General features: G+C 42.4%; 1 protein-coding gene across 1 annotated transcript in view; it reads right to left on the bottom strand.

The window, feature by feature from the left end:
- LOC140465709 (plexin domain-containing protein 1-like) overlaps positions 1–16,877 on the bottom strand; it is a 274,629-nt gene that overhangs the window by 54,762 nt on the left and 202,990 nt on the right. Inside the window, exon 12 of the mRNA XM_072561360.1 lies at positions 12,866–12,901. Coding sequence (XP_072417461.1) covers positions 12,866–12,901 — 36 coding nt within the window. The remainder of the gene's footprint in view (positions 1–12,865; positions 12,902–16,877) is intronic.

Consider the following 16,877-nt stretch of genomic DNA (forward strand, 5'->3'; position numbering starts at 1 on the left):
TCCCTACCTTTTCCAAAATACTCTCATCAGTAAATTCTTTGATGTTGAGATTTGACCTTTTGGCCTTTCTCCACAGAGGGGAAAGGACCTCATGCTTTAACATGATTCCGAGATTGGTGCTGGCTGGAGGCAGGGTGACTCTCAATCATGGCTCCCACTTCTCAAACAATTAAGTTTCAGCACAATGCAGCCACAGATAGTGATCTTTCCAATTTGTATCGTTCCTCAGAATCAGATTCAGGTAATTGAACGCAAGTGAATCAAATAGATTGGAAGCAAATGCAATGACATGTGGCACAGTGTTCTTGTGGCACAGTGGTACTGTCCCTCAGTCTGGAGGCCTGGGTTCAGGTCCTGCCTGCTCCATACATGTATCATAACACACTTGAACAGGTTGATTAAAGGTATCAAATGAAGTACTTGAGTTATTCTGATCCAGCATGCACTGCTGAACAGAGTGATGGAGGCAATAACTTTGAAAAAGGAATTTTGTTTCTTGAAAAGGAACAATTTGCAAGACCCTAGGATAGAACAGGTAATGGGATACTAATGTTTTTAAAATCCAAAATCCAAAGATGTGCAGGTTAGGTGGATTGGCCATGTTAATTTGCCCCGTAGTGCCCAGGGATGTGCAGGTTAGGTGAATTGGCCATGGGAAATGCAGGGTGATAGGGATAAGGTGGACAGGTGGAATGCTCTTCAGAGGGGTTGTGTAGACTTGATGGGCCAAATGGCCTCTTTCTGCACTGTCGGGTTTTATGAAGGCAGATAAATTAAGACCAGGAAACCATAGGACAAGGAACAGAAGTAGGCCATTCAGTCCATCGAGTCTCCTCCACTATTCAATGATGCCATGATTGATCTGATAATCCTCAACTAATAGCACATGGGCCTCACTGAAAATGTCAGCATTTGTTGCCCATTCCTAATTATCCTTGAGATCAGATGAGAGTCAACCACCTTACCCTTTGTCTGGAGTCATGTGTTGGCCAGATCAGGGAAAGACAGCAGATTTCCTTCCCTCAAGGACATTAGTAAACCAGATGGGTTTTATTTGAAACGATCGATGGTGGTATAATGGTGACAATTACTGATGTGGAGGTGCCGGTGTTGGACTGGGGTGGACAAAGTTAAAACTCACACAACACCAGGTTATAGTCCAATAGGTATATTTGGAAGCACCAGCTTTTGAAGTGCTGGTCCTTATAGTTTTACAGAAAATTCTGTGTCCTATGATCCAACCCCACTGGCTACCTGATGAAGGAGCAGTGCTCTGAAAGCTTGTATTTTAAATAAACCTGTTGGATTATAACCAGGTGTTTGGTGATTTTTTAGCTACAATTATGGAGATCATCATTCTGTTCCAGATTTTTTAATATATTGAATTTTGATGTGAATTCATGTCTCCAACATTAGCCTGGGCCTCAGAACTGCTAGACCTGTGACAGCATCATTGTACCACCATGATGTTCCCGTCTAACGAAATAGAACAAGTATGATGACTGAGTGGCCTCTGTCAGGGCTGTATCAATCTATACTATGAAAGGGAACCAATATTACACTAACGGAGACTTTTCCAATAACTAAAGAGGAAGTCTAGCCAGTGAAACAGTACAATAAGCAACAGTTACATTTAAGGTGCGCATGTGAATGCCATGACTATAAAAATATAAGAAACAGGAGATTGAGAGACCACACAGCTCCTCAAGCCATCACAGCTATTCAATAATATTGAGTCAAACACCACTTTTCCACATTATCTCCAACTCTTGGATTGCAAAAACATTCCACCCTTCAATATTCTCAATGACTGGGCATACATTGATGTCTAGGGAGTGGAGGATTAGTCCCAAAAGGCTCAAGTCTCTGAGTGACGGAATTTCTCCTAAACACAACCCTAACTGGCCAACCTCTTATCCTAGAGACTTTCCTCCAAGTTTGAAGCTCTGCAGCCAGAAAAGGTTCAGAGTTCAGGATCCAGCTCCGAATTAGCACCTTTTCTTTAAATGAAATTAAAGCCAGTGCAAACATGGAAAGAAAAATGTTGCAAGATGAAAAAATAAACTTCAAAAGGCCAGTTCTTGAAGCAGTTCCATCAAATTCTAGCTTTAAAAGTACTTTTCTCCCATATCCGTCACATTTAGGTTTCTTGAATCTTTGATGAGTACTCTTTGCATTAAAAATTTATTCATAAACTTTTTGCTAGTGTGATGTCGAATTTGCAATGAAAGAATCATAAGGCCAATTTGAAAGAACTGAGGCTTGTGGCAAACAGGACTTTAAAAGGGATCTTATTATCAATTTAAAACATCATGCAGGACAGCTGCACTGGCTGTAAACAGAGATCAGTAAGTCACTGGCTCCTGGCATCACCTCAGCCTGAAGAAAGCCACATGTGATTGAAGTTTCCACTTTTATTTCAAACATGATTAATACAAGCTTCCACAACTTGGCAATTCTTTGTAAACATACGTTTTCTCTTTGCAAATCTTATTGACTAAGTTCCACTGCTCCTATCACAATTTTACCCAAAGAGTCGATTATTATTAGGCCAAAGTGTTAGCAGGGATGGAAAGAGAGAGAGACATAAGGGACAGAGAAACAAAAGTAGGTATATGTTAACTTCAGAACTTCGAACAAAACTTTGAAATGTACAATTTCAAACTGATTGACTATTAAACACCCCAGGAGAAATTGAGGACTGCAGATGCTGGAGATCAGAGCTTAAAAATGTGTTGCTGGAAAAGCGCAGCAGGTCAGGCAACATCCAAGGAGCAGGAGAATCGACGTTTCGGGCATAAGCCCTTCTTCAGGATTCCTGAAGAAGGGCTTATGCCCGAAACGTCGATTCTCCTGTTCCTTTGATGCTGTCTGGCCTGCTGCGCTTTTCCAGCAACACCTTTTTAAGCTATTAAACACCCCATTCAGTTTCCTCTGCTTTTTCAAAGGCTCGCCACACAGTTTGTTGATATTGTATATTTACTGAAGACTTTGTGCTCTTTAAGCCAAGATCTTGTACAGCCAAGAACAATCCAAATTAATTAAATTACAAACCAACTCAAATCATTGTGAGAGGCAGAGATGTGAATTTGATATTTTATTCATGAATATTTTGCCACAAAAAATTAAGCATCTCAAACCTAAAACAGCAATGCATTGAACAGCGTTGGGAACTGACCTCTCTAACATCTTACTGAGTCAACTTCTTCACTTCCAAAAGAAATCTCTCTCTCCTTTGTAAACTGCTTCCCATAATTTCTTTCTTTCTTCAAAAACAAACCCCTTTTAATCTGTCTCTTTTAGTCCATCTCTCTGTTCTCTCTGTTCATGTTCATCCGTTTAAATATGCTGAAGAAAATAGGAAAAGACTTCCAGAAAATTACAATTTATAATTTAGCATTAACACCATTTTTCATCTCTCCCTTCTGGACTCTTTCCCTGCCCAGAAGTCAACTTCCCACTGGGGAAGAAATCAATTATTTCTTAAATGGAATAAAACCCAATGATCTGTTTAACAAATGGTAAGCACTGTTTGTGTGACAGAAGCAAAAATCTGACTCTTAGTGGGTTTTTGTGATGCAGTCATCGTATTTCCCCCTCTGGACTAGGACAGCCAGGTTCAAGTCCCACCTGCTCCAAAGGTGTAATGTAATATCACTGAACACATTAATTAGAAAATGTCTTCCATTTGATCATTAAAGAGACCTGCATTTCTAACTCTTTTAAGGAAAAGGTAATTGTATTTATACAAGAGTGCAAGGATATAAAAAGACACAGCCTCAGATTCCACTGTTACAAAGTGAAACATCATTGTTCTAAAACTTTCAAAAGTGTCTCTGTAGAGGCTTTTCTCTTGGTGAAACAATCCAATAGTGGATGGCCATCATCTTCCTATCTAGGCTTCGTGATCTCCTTCCTCTCTAGCATCTGCTCTAAACTGGCTTTATCTATCCAAAGCTTTCTATCACTTACACTCTTCCTGGAATGTACACGGTGGCTCAGTGGTTAGCACTGTTCCTTCACAGTCCCAGGGTCCCAGGTTTGATTCAAGCCTCAGGCGACCGTCTGTGTAGAGGTTACACATCCTCCCTGTGTCTGTGTGGGTTTTCTCCCACAGTCCAAAAATGTGCAGGTTAGGTGAATTGGCCGTGCTAAATTGCCCATAGTGTTAGGTGCATTAGTCAGAGGGAAGTGGGTCTGGGTGGGCTACTCTTTGGAGGGTCGGTGTGGACTGGTTGGGCCGAAGTGCCTGTTCCTGCACTGTAGGGAATCGAATCTACATCATTCAACAAGATCTGATTATCTCTGTAACATTCTATTGGTATTGTTCCTCTAAGATCTTTGTTAAGGGAGGTGGGGAGGTGTAGGGGCCATGAGAAGGAGCGAGGAGATGGGGGAGCTGGGAGGGAGAGAGGAGAAAATAAACAATTTGTGTCCTTTTTGATTTGTCTTGCATCATTTCAATTTGATTCGTTTTTGTATTGCTGTTGGTGCCATCATTTTTCTCTTTGTACTTCCCTGCGTGTCTGATACTTCCCGCGTGTGCTGTGGTCTTTTGGAGAGATTGCATCTGTCACTCTGATTCTACCTTGGGGAGTTCTGCAAAATATCTCTGAGATCGTGTACAATGAACGTGTCTATTGCAAACTGTTGGACAGACATTGGCACAAAGCTATCAATGAATCTTGCCTCAGTGGTAGGGAGAAAGCAGATTTTTGCCATCACTCGCTGTCCAATCTCTCTGCAGCCAGAGATTAATAGTCCAAAACAATAGTGGAAAATCCAAGCTGCCTGAACTCTATGTACTGCACTGAATAGCACACAGCAGGAATCCAAAACATAATTATCAAGGGAGCTAATCTCACCATTCTTCCTGACAACAGCTACGTGAACCCATAAGACTGTTGTGTTAGCCACACGGTTTTGGGCTTGCAGAGTAGAAGACTTGAGTTAAGAAAAATATATTGTTCGCAGAAGAAAAAAAGTAGTTTATTGTGTAACCTAATATGTGGCAAGAAAAAACTAGCATTAGAAATGTAATTAAAGCATTTATCCAATTTGGCTAGAGACAGTTTTAACTTACACCAACAGTGTTCAATCTCAACCAACATCTCCAAAATAAGATAGGCTCAATTCTGCACTACAATAATTTATTACCACACGTATCACAAAAGCCATTAAAACAGCCAGTAAAAACATTTACAACAGGATTAAGTAGGTACAATAAAGCCAAAATACTGTGGATGCTGGAAATCTGAAACAAGCACAGAGAACACTAGAGAATCTCAGCAGGTCTGGCACTATGTATGGAGAGAAAACAGAGATAATGTTTCAAATCTTGGAGTCATCCTCTGTTTTTCTCTCCACAGATGCTGCCAGACATCATCTCTGTGTTTCTTGAGTAGATACAGAGTCTTGAGAGCGATGTGTCATACCCAGCGTAGCCTTATCCTACTCATAACTTTAAAAAGTGTATGTGTTCAAATAGAAGCTTCTGGAACGGTCATAAATATTTTAAAATGGACACTGATGGAATGCTAAGGTGGTTGCCAAGGATCAGGTGACCTTTGCAACACCAACAGACGATCAAGCTTCCAGAAAGTTCCTAATTGGATTGTCTTGTGTGGGATGGTATCCCCTGAGAAGTTGCATAATTAGACACATCCTCTCTGTGGAATTTATACTTGCTATTGTTTGGAGATTCGCCGAAAACATAAGTGCAGACTCCATGGCTCTGAGTTGGAGCCCTAACAATGAGTAGGCAGAAACCGATTCATTTTTAGCAAGTGTTAAGATCTCATTCATTACACCCATTGTACAGCAGTAGCTTTTAGTTAAATCATTCCAAGTGGATGAGACCTATACTGGCCATATGACTGGAACCGGCCTGAGCTAATGAGTGTCAAAGTCCAGCTTCAGAAAGGGGCCGGGCAGTCTGTAAGTGAGCAATGAAGCCTGTATGAGCATCAGCACTAACAAGGCTGTATCGTTCTGTATTTTAAGACATGGACGGGTGTAAAGTGTTTAAAAGGCTCCCAATTTGATTTCAAAATACCAGGTCCATCTGTAAAAAATGCAGCCTCCTGGTACAAAAGCCACAAGTGCCTACCTTCATGAGCTGCTGAACATTAATATCAGAGAAGAAATCCCACGTTATCCTCAGATTTCAATTCCAATTTCAGATTTCAATTCCAGCTATCAGAACTCATCTACATTAAAGTTCAGAATTTTAAAAGATTTCCATCCTCATCAGACCTGTAAAGACTGTTTGTTGCTTCTATGACAAGCTAAATAGTGATAACTTTCCCTTTGCACTATCCCTTATTGAAGTGGAACTAGGGGCCTGCCTCGCCCTAACTCCACATTCACTGTTAATAAATGCCAGCCAAGCACCAGCCTGGGAGAAATGATCACATCAGAGGTTCAAAGAACTATCAATATTCTGAAGAACCTCAGGCCATCAGAGATCAGCAAGGTGCCAGCAAAGCTACTGAAACATGGCAAGAACTCCATCATAACAAAGTTCAGGAATCTAATCACCTCGATCTGAACTGCAGTGGTTGTCCACGATGACTAGAGATGAGGAGTACATCTGCAACAAATAGACAGGCAAGGTACTGAGCATAGACTGGAAATGGAAATAGATGCTATCCATAATTTTGACCAGGCAGCCCTCTGGGGGTATCAGATCATGCTGTGATATTTACATTCAGGATCATCATAGCAATGTAGAAGATAGAAACAGGAGGAGGCCATTCATCATGATCGTGGCTGATCGTCCAACTCAATAACCTAATCTTGCTTTCTCCCCATAACCTTTGATCCCATTCACCCCAAGTGCTATATCTAGCCCCCTCTTGAATACAATGTTTAAGCATCAACTACTTCCTGTGGTAATGAATTCCCCAGGCTCACCACTCTCTGGGTGAAGAAATCGCTCTTCATCTCCGTCCTAAATGGTCCACTCCATATCCTCAAACTGTGACCCCTGGTAAAAGCAAATTACTGTGGATGTTGGAATCTTTGAAAAAGGGTCAGTTAGACTCGAAACTTCAGCTCTTTTCTCTCCTTACAGATGCTGCCAGACCTGCTGAGATTTTCCAGCATTTTCTCTTCTGGTTTTTGACCCTGGTTCTGGATGCACCGACCATCGGGAACACCCTCCTTACACTTACAGCAGAACTTTGAATATCAGAAGCCATTTGCTATAAACTTAATTGACCTTAAGGAAGTTTTGGATTGCAGCCATTGGCAGTACATTACACAGTGTTCTGGAGTGGGACATCACCACCTTCAAAGGCTTATGCCTTGAAACTAGCAGCCGCATTGAGACCAGCCGGGGCACCACAGCCTTCTTGAGAAAGGTTGCAAACTCTTATCATTCCTTTCCTTTTCATTAATCATGAGGAAGGCATGTCACAGAATTTGGAATCTGCCAACAATTGACTGACATTGATTTTTCAGAAAACCTCGTCTTCCTGCGGAAGTGTTTGTTCCACAGCACGACCAATAGATTTGAGACTAACAACTCCAGGGTTGGTCTATGCATCATCTGCACTAAAACCAAGGCAATAATGACTGAATGGCAAAAAGACCATCCCATCTCCATCCGGCAAGAGAGCTTTGAGGACATCGATCACTTCCCCAAGTGAGGATGCAACATCTTCAAGGAGGGTGACGTAGAGACAGGTTTTCATGCAGAAACCGACAAAATTAGATCGATCTTCCAAAGCTTCCACATGGTGTGGGCACCAACACCATCAAGATGGCCCTGACATCCATTGGCGCACCAGCTGCAATCTATGCCAGTGAAAAATGGAATGGGAACAACAAAGGTAGCATATAAGTTGGACATCTGGCACCAGCATTCTCTACAACAGACAATGGGCAACACTTAGACAGACAACACCACCAGTGAGGAAGTGCTAACTTGCTCTGGTCAGTGTGGCAGAGAGAGAGAGAGAGATAGAGAGAGAGAGAGGAGTGAGATTGCCAGGGTGTGTGTTTAACCTCCCAGACACATGGTCATACCACAGCAAAACAGAACACAAATTGCCTACAGCAAGCAAGGGAATTGGAGATTTCACTTCACTTACCCCCCGTTATGTATAACAGAAGGAATTGAGGAATATGACGAGGAAGAGAGTGGGAGAAGTAAACTACAATAGCCATGCTTCAAACTTTCATAATGGTCCTTGCACACAAGAAGAGGATTCCCAAAGAACTTTACACCAACGAGAAAACTCTGTGAGAAAGGAACGAACAGCAAAGGGGAATGGCAAACGTTCAAACTTGAGTAAAAGGAGAGAAGAAAGGGAAAAGACAGAGAGGTGGTGGAGGAATTGCAAAGACCAGCGTTGCTGGAGTGTGAACTAACGTTTGTCAGTCTAAGACAGGAATAGAATTCTCTGGGCAACAGGGTCACTTCTCTGTTCCCAATGTTTTTAATGCTGCATTTTTGTGGAAAAATACCAAATCTGCACAACTAATGAGCAGATAACGATTCAAAACCAGCCAGCCAGGTCTTGGCCTGTAGGATGTGCAATTTGATTGACTGGAATTGGGATGTTCGCCTCACCCTGAATGGAAAACAAAAATTCGACCCATTTTGTTTGGTAGTGAAGATAAAACCTAAATTCTTTTTTGCTTACTGATTTCAGTATCTCATTACATCCCAACAATTTAACCAAGGACTAATGACAATGTTGTAAGGCACCTTCATTCGTGATGAAGAGCTTTTGCCCGAAACGTCGATTTTCCTGCTCCTCGGATGCTGCCTGACCTGCTGTGCTTTTCCAGCATCACTCTGATCTAGACTCTGGTTTCCAGCATCTGCAGTCCTCACTTTCACCTCCATCTCTATACCTACTTCAATATCATGAGTAGCATTGAATCGAGGTCATGGAATCTCACTCACTGATGGGAGAGCTGGAAAGATCCTCCCAGAGCCACAAAGCTGCCAGTGCTGCCCCTTTCCCTGGGTCAAGGGGCAAAATCTCACCCTATCAGGACAGCTGGCCAACCAAGGCTGGAAGCTGTTCACTGCAGGTACCGGCCAGCGGGAGCAGTGGCACTGATCGGTAATGTACCCACATAAAGGATTGCCAAAGTCACCGGTGTGTGGGGGAGGCGTGGAGAGAGGTCATGGAATAGGACTCATGGCTGTGGGGCTGTGAAGCTAGTGGGTTGATGTTTAGCAGGTCATGCTCTTCCCAACACTGGATCACTCAATCAGGCACTGACCCCAGTGGGGAACTCAAACAAAGGAAGGGCTTGCATTTCAGTGATGACTGCTCTGCCATGCCTGTTGCTGGGTGAATACTGGTGGCAATGGATGGGCATCAATTCTCCACTTAAGGGTCTCAGATGGCTGTGAGGCAGTCAGGGCAGGGTTGGGCAGGCTGTGGCATCCCTATCTGGCACCCACTCACCCTGCCCCATCTCAACAATCATCTCAATGGAGGGCAGTAGATGTTGCCCATATTGGTAATCTCACAAGGCCATGGTCACCTGGAAAAAAATAGGGCATCATGGAAGGACACAATCTCAAAGGCAATCATTTCAACCAAGGCCAAAACTGAACTCAGTCAATGTGGTTGAATGTAGTCACTAAACTGAGCTTCCCCTAAAGGGTATTGTCTCCTTGGTGGTTCCCACAGGAATTGAGGTGGGGTCTATAATAATGGCAATGAACCATGGGAAGCATTATGTTGTGTCCACAGTCAGTATATGTTTAAGAACTGCAAACACCAATTAACAAACATATTCATGACATCATCACTGTATCATAGCCTGCAACTTGAGGGTACAATGATCTCCATCACATCTGAATTCTTGCCATGTTGTGGTTAAGTGTGCTACTCTTTGTAATTGAATTGCTTAATAGTTGCCCAGACATGATGCACTCATGAATGTAATATTTGTATATATTAGCGGGCAGCAATAAACATCTGTTTGATCTTTCAATGCCATGTTACCCATGTCTTATTTTCTTATGTTATGGGGATAACATAAGCATTATCACCTCAGGAAAAGACACTCTGCTGGAGTCAAAACATCCATTAGGAAGGGTGATTGGGAAAATGTTGAACGCGTCCTGATAGAGGGAGTTAAAATTATAGAGAGCACAGGGGAAATTGACAATGCAACATTTCATATAAGGTGCTATCACAAACATGGTGGCTCAGTGATTAGTACTGCTGCCTCACTGTGTCAGAGACCTGCATTTGCTTCCAGCCTCAGGTGACTATCAATGTGGAGTTTGCACATTCTCCCGTGTTTGTGTGGGTTTCCTCCAGATGCTCCGGTTTCCTCCCACAATGCAAAGATGTGCAGGTCAAGCGGATTGGCCATGCTAAATTGACCATAGTGTTCAGGGACGTGTAGGTTAGGTACATTGATCAGAGGTGAAAGTAGAGTAGTGTGGGTAGGGTTATGTGTCTGGGTGGGTTACTCTTCAGAGGATCAGTGTGGACTTGTTGGGCCGAAGGACCTGTTTCCACACTGTAGGTATTTGATGAAAACTTCTATTCTATGAATTGAAGAAGGAAACCAAAGAGAAGCCATTGTGATTTTTGGTAATAGCCTAAAACAGGTTCACAAGAGATCAATTCCTTCCTGAGGTGTATACCCTTTAGCAGTGTCAGAGAGTGCAGAGAACAAATAAAAAGGTGTGCATTTGTGTCTGCACAGCTGTCTGTACAAACACTGGGAACTGAGAAACTTCAACTATAACTTTATATTCCTATTTATTAAAGGGTATTTGTTTTGCTGAATTTTAATGTACAGTTCTTTGCTTGATAAGATAAAAACCGAGGCAAATAAACACCAGCTACAATTACATTGCCATCGTCTACCAGACCATAATACTGCTCTCTCATTAGAGAGAAGAGACTGGTGGTGGTTTAACCTGGGGGTTACCATACCTCAGGTTGGGGTGGTTGAGAAGGAGAGCCCTTCCTGGTAACCTCAGTTGGTGCTGGAATCTGAACCCAGGCTGTTAGTATCACTCCGCATTAATTAACCAAGCAGCCAGCCAACTGAGCTAAACCCTCCCAGAACAGTCAGCTGCAATGCCTAAACACAAATACTGACAGCAGTAACTGAAGCTAAGATTGGGTCAGCAGAGGTGAGTGACTCATTTCCTGATTTGCTAAAGCCTTTCCCCTATTGAGAAGGCGAAGCCAGGAGGGTGAAGGAATACGCTCCACTCGCCTATTGTGCAGCTCCAACAACACTCAGGAAGCTCATCATCTTCTCGAAAAAGAAAGCGGCTCTCTGATCAGTACCTCACTCACCACTTTAAATACTCACTCTCTCCAGTAACAATACAATGTGGCCGCACTGTGTAACCTCCACAAGATGCATGACAGAGACTTGATAAGGGCACTTTGACAGCCCCTCCCACACCAGCGACCTCTGTCACTCAGACAGACAAAGACAACAGATGCATGGGAACACTACCATCACTTCCAAGCACACGGCATCCTGGCTTGGAGCTTCACCACCATTCTGCTATTGTCACTGGGCCAGGATTCTAGAATTCAGTAGCTCGGAAATACCTACACCAACACAGAGAGAAGAAGATGGCTCATCACCACCTTTTCCAGAGCAATTAGGGATGGGCAAGTGCTGGCAATGCCTGCATCGAGTAATTTGCAAATTATGAAACAAAATACAAGGGTGGGCAGGGGATCAAGGTCCATTCCCAACTTGAAAACGGAGAGAAAGAGGTGAATTTTATTTACAGCCCAATGATGCCTGTAACAGGAACCGGTGTGGACTGGAGGAGGACAAAGGTCATTGTCTGCTATACAAGGTTGTGTGTCCATTCACTGACTCAGAGTCCCAGTTTGTACGACCGCTGTATGATACCGCACCGCTTGGAATAGCTTTGCAGTAAGACCCACTCTCTACCCATTATGCTCGCAATTTCTCCCTCCCAGATGTATAAGTATATCCAATACCTGGTTGAAATATACTAGAGCAGTGACTCCCAAACCTTTCAATAACACAGCAAATTTCAATGAAACAAACCATTCCACAGAACACCCACATTTTTCAACTGTATGGATTGTTCATAAATGTCACATTTTCACATGTTTATTATGGTCATGGTCTTACTTGAGAGGTTTGCATCAAGAAGGATCAAATGCATTAATGTTTTGAATCCACCAGAAAAAAAACCAGCTTCGATCATGAGCACAGACACATTTTCAAAATGATGAAGGGCTTTTGTCTGAAATGTCGATTCTCCTGCTCCTCAGATGCTGCCTGACCTGCTGTGCTTTTCCAGCAACACACTCTCGACTCTAATATCGATACAGTCCTCACTTTCGCCTACATTTTCAAAATCTGCTTAACTCAATTATTTCTAAGTACTCATGGCCCTAAATCTGATGCATTCAGTTCAGCAACTGATAGTTTTTTTTTTAAATTTGGTGATTAATTTTCACAAATTTAATGAGTTGTCATTTTGGTTGATGAAAGTTTGGTTTAAGATGAAACAATGTCTGTTTGACATTGATGTTCAATACTGTTGTGCACAATTTCACAGCACGCGTGGGGACGTTCTGACAGCACAACCCAGTCTTTCACAGCACATTGGCTGAAAACAACTCCTGGAGAATCTGCATCTGCTGTCTGTTTGTATAGCACCCTGCAGGTGATAACAGTAACTTGCTCTATAAAAAAGGCTATGCTTGCTGACACCCATAAGCATCTGGGACTAGCAGCAATATCTCTCATAAATATTTTAAAATAAAGTTTGAGAAATAGTTTAAAAACCCAAAAATGAGAAAAAAAGTTAATGGAAGAATATACATTGGGAAAGCAAATTAAAAATGTAAATCTTTATAAAACTTACCGTTGTCCTTCTGACGAAAAATGAGTTTCGTGTCATCTAGAGGAAAGAGCAAACTGGAATTAGATGGCAGATCTGTGACGTGATGCCATTGTACATATCTAGTTTAATATCCCTATTCATAAATTTAGCTTTGGATCTGATTTCCTCCTTTCTTTTTTTTTCTCTTTCCTTTTCTGTCTGACTCTCGAGTGCTAACTCCAGGAGAGAACAGCAATCTGTAGTGAAAGGTAACTCAGGGAGAGGGTGCATCAACACAAGAGGTGCCCTCTTAGTTATTTCACCAAAAACAAAATTGATTATAAAATACAGAAAGTAGCTGAGGCATCACTGTGGAAATGAATGGGAAGGGAGTTGGGTCTTTCAGAGGGCAGCCTTTGTCTGTGTCCTCACACCATTCATAGAATCCCTACAGCGTGGAAACAGACCCTCCCACCCAAACCCATTCCACTACATTCACCCCTGACTAATGTACCTAATCTACACATCCCTGAACACTATGGACAATGTAGCATGGCCTGGAGACAGTGAGGTCTGCAGATGCTGGAGATCAGAGTTGAGAGTGTGTTGCTGGAAAAGCACAGCAGGTCAGGCAGCATCTGAGGAGCAGGAAAATCAATGTTCCTTGCTGGAGCCCTTCAGGAATGACGAAGGGCTATAGCCTGAAACATCAATTTTCCTGCTCCTCTTTGCTGCCTGACCCACTGTGCTTTTCCAGCAACACACTCTCAATTTAGCATGGCCAATTCACCTAACCCTGCACAGCTTTGGATTGTGGGAGGAAATCCATGCAGAAAATGTGCAAACTCCGCACAGACAGTCACCTAAGGTTGGAATCAAACCCAGGTGCCTGGCGCTGTGAGGCAGTAGTGCTAGCCACTGAGCCACCGTATCATCAGGCAAGAAGTGGTGCCCAGCTTGCAATTGGCAGGCAGTTAAACTTCAGACACTCCAGTGCAGTACTACTGAGGGAGTGCTGCACTGTTCGAGATGTTGTATTTCTGATGAAGTGCTAAAATCAGGCCCCATCTCCCTATTGGCTGGTTGTCAAAGACCACAAGGCGCTCTTTACAGAGAGGAGTGAGGGGAGTTAACCATTTCTTATATTTAGGCATCAGTTAGCATCAGACAAATAAATTCTCTGGTCATTATCACATTATTGCTTATGGAATTTACATAATATAGATTCCTACTTTACAACTTCAAAGAGTATTTCTTTGACTAACTTTTGTTCTGTCTTGTGGATGTGGAAAATGCTATATAAATGCGAACCTCACTCATCAAGTAACACAAACCTCTTGTAAAAGACATTTAGAAACAGGAAGCTAATTTTTAGGTGAATGACCTTCCTTCACAGATGATTCTTGATAAACGGGAGGGTGAAAGGTGATTGAGGGTAGCCTGGAACATAGGACAATCGGATCAGCCACGGTAGCTCAGCGGTTAGCAACGCTACCTCACAGTGCCCGGTACCTGAGCTCGATCCCATGCTCGGGCAGCTGACTGTGTGGAGTTTGCACGTTCTCCCCATGTCTGTGTGGGCTTGCTCTGGTTTCCTCCTTCAATCCAAAGATATGCAGCTTAAGTTTGGCTATACTAAATTCCCCATGGGGTGGACTTGATGGGCCAAAATGGCTTGCTTCCACAATGTAGAGACTTTATTGAATGCAGAGCAGGCTTCACAGGTTCAGTGGCCTATTCCTAATTCCTAGGTTCACAGACGATGTCCTGAAATGTTAATTCTTCTCTCCATAGATACCACCAGACCTGTTCTGCATCTCCGACATACCCTGCTTTATTTCAGATTTCCAGCATCCACAGTGCTTTCTTTACGGTATTGGTATGGCTTACTTTTGGTGGAGGTGAGGTCAGCTTGAGGGTGTGTTTGGTTAATATCATTTCAAAAGCACATGTGATTTCAATTCTGCTTTTGATGAAATAGCAACAGATGGCTGTAGGAGATTATTTTCCTGAGTTACTGAAGACAACTCCAACATTCCACATTTGAGCTCCAAGAGTCCTCAGTAAACACACATGGATGTCACATCCCAGCACTAGGCTGTTAACTACTTCAATGTTTACTTCTATAATGAAGATACTTGGGGGAAAAAAAAGTGCTTCCTGTTGTTAACACTTAATAAGTGTGAATTGTCATAAAATCTCATAATGTTTAAGTTTGAATATCCGGTACTGATTTATGAGGTTAATGTGTAATATTTAATGAACTGTGAGCAACTAAAATAAGATTGAGAATTAATGCTCAAAGTAGCCGAGGGGTAGTGTGGCAGGAGTGTTGTATTACTGACAGTGTAGATTATTTTAACAAGCCTGCATTTTTTCTCTGATCATTTGCTAATTATTTCCAATACTTTCCATAAAATAACCAAACCCATTTGCTGCACACTTCAACATTACACATCAGCTACAGTTGAAGGACTGAGTTCACAGAGACTTGAAGTCTCTGCCAGTTCTTTGAAAGTGCTCTTCAATTTATTGCAGTCTGCTGCCGTTACCCTACAGCTCTGCAATTCCAATTCCTTTTTTTAAAAAAAATATTCAATTCCCTTTTGAGAGTCCCTGTTCAGTTAGCTTTCACTAGCCTTACCAGCCTTATTGGGACTGCCTTCTGCCCAAAACAAAACACTCTTCTCTGGTTCAATAAAAAACTGAAAGAACTGTGGATGCTGGAAATCAGAAACAAAAACAAATTGCTGGAAAAGTTCAGCAGGTCTGGCAGCATCTGTGGAGAGAAATTCAAGGTTAACATTTTGGGTTGAGTGAGGAAGGATCTGACGAAGGGAAACTCGACCCAAATGTTAACTCTGATTTCCCTCCACAGATGCTGCCAGACCTGTTGATCTTTTCCAGCAGTTTCCATTTTTGTCTCTACTCTGGTTCACCTGGTAATTATCTTTTCTTTAGTTCCAAACCTTTCTCTTCAGTGGAAACAATTTCTCCCCACCTACCCTATCAATCGTCCTCACTTCATTTTGTTGACACATTTTGGTATAAGATATCCCAACAAGTTTTCCATCAAACAGCTGGTTTAATTTATTGCTAAATATTCAACCTTTTTTTCATTTCACTATTACAATTGTGGGATTACTGTTAGAAACGGCAACGAGAAAGTGGTTCACCAAGATTTATAACTTGCTTCTGAATGAAGGTGCTCCAAACAGCTCCATAAGATATAGGAACAGAAGTAGGCCATTCTGCCCATTGAATCTGCTATGTCATTCAGTGAGATCATCATGAATCTGATAACCCTTGTTGAAGGGTCCCTTAAAAACAGAATTTTCCTACTATTTACCATGCATGAGATGCAGTTTAGCAGCCATTACAGCAATAACAAAGGAAAGAATTGCAAAAAATTTGCAAAGTCACGATGCCCAAGGCTAGTATCAGCAATACATCTGGTGACAAACACACTTTATTGTCAGTGTCGTTTCTGAAAATATGCTTATGCAGAATGATAAACCAGTTCTCAAATGAGAGCGACCAATGGGACAATGATCATTTGATATCATGAATGAATGTCCCATGACCACTGGCTAAAAGGGTACAACTGTGGGACATTGTGTAGGTTATCCACCCCTAGAAATGTAAGCCAACAATAAGTGTCAGGCTCAGAGTAGGGTGTACTCAGGAGGGTAGGCATCAGGGCTAGGTCAGTTCCACACTGGAATAACCACACTGGAGACAAGCAAGTTAGAGAAGCAAAATTGGCAAAGGAAAAGCCACGCCATGGCCAAGTGAGAGAAGGAGTCAGATTCTGGAGTAATCTCTCTGGGGCTAGGTCAAATGTGTACTGGAGGAACCATGTAGGGACAAGAATTGGGTAGACTCAGGGCAGAGGGGAAACTTCTCAGAAAGCAGTCTTCATTGAGCAGTCCTCATCAGGCAGATGGAAGCTGGAGAGCAGGAAGACTGAGGGAAGAATGACTTAACACCTTAGCTAGAGAGCAGGATGCTGCCTGTACCACTTTAATGTACCTGAAACACTCCATGCTAACTG

This window comes from Chiloscyllium punctatum, chromosome 42 (assembly GCF_047496795.1).
Source record: "Chiloscyllium punctatum isolate Juve2018m chromosome 42, sChiPun1.3, whole genome shotgun sequence".
In the NCBI taxonomy this organism is placed as follows: Eukaryota; Metazoa; Chordata; class Chondrichthyes; order Orectolobiformes; family Hemiscylliidae; genus Chiloscyllium; species Chiloscyllium punctatum.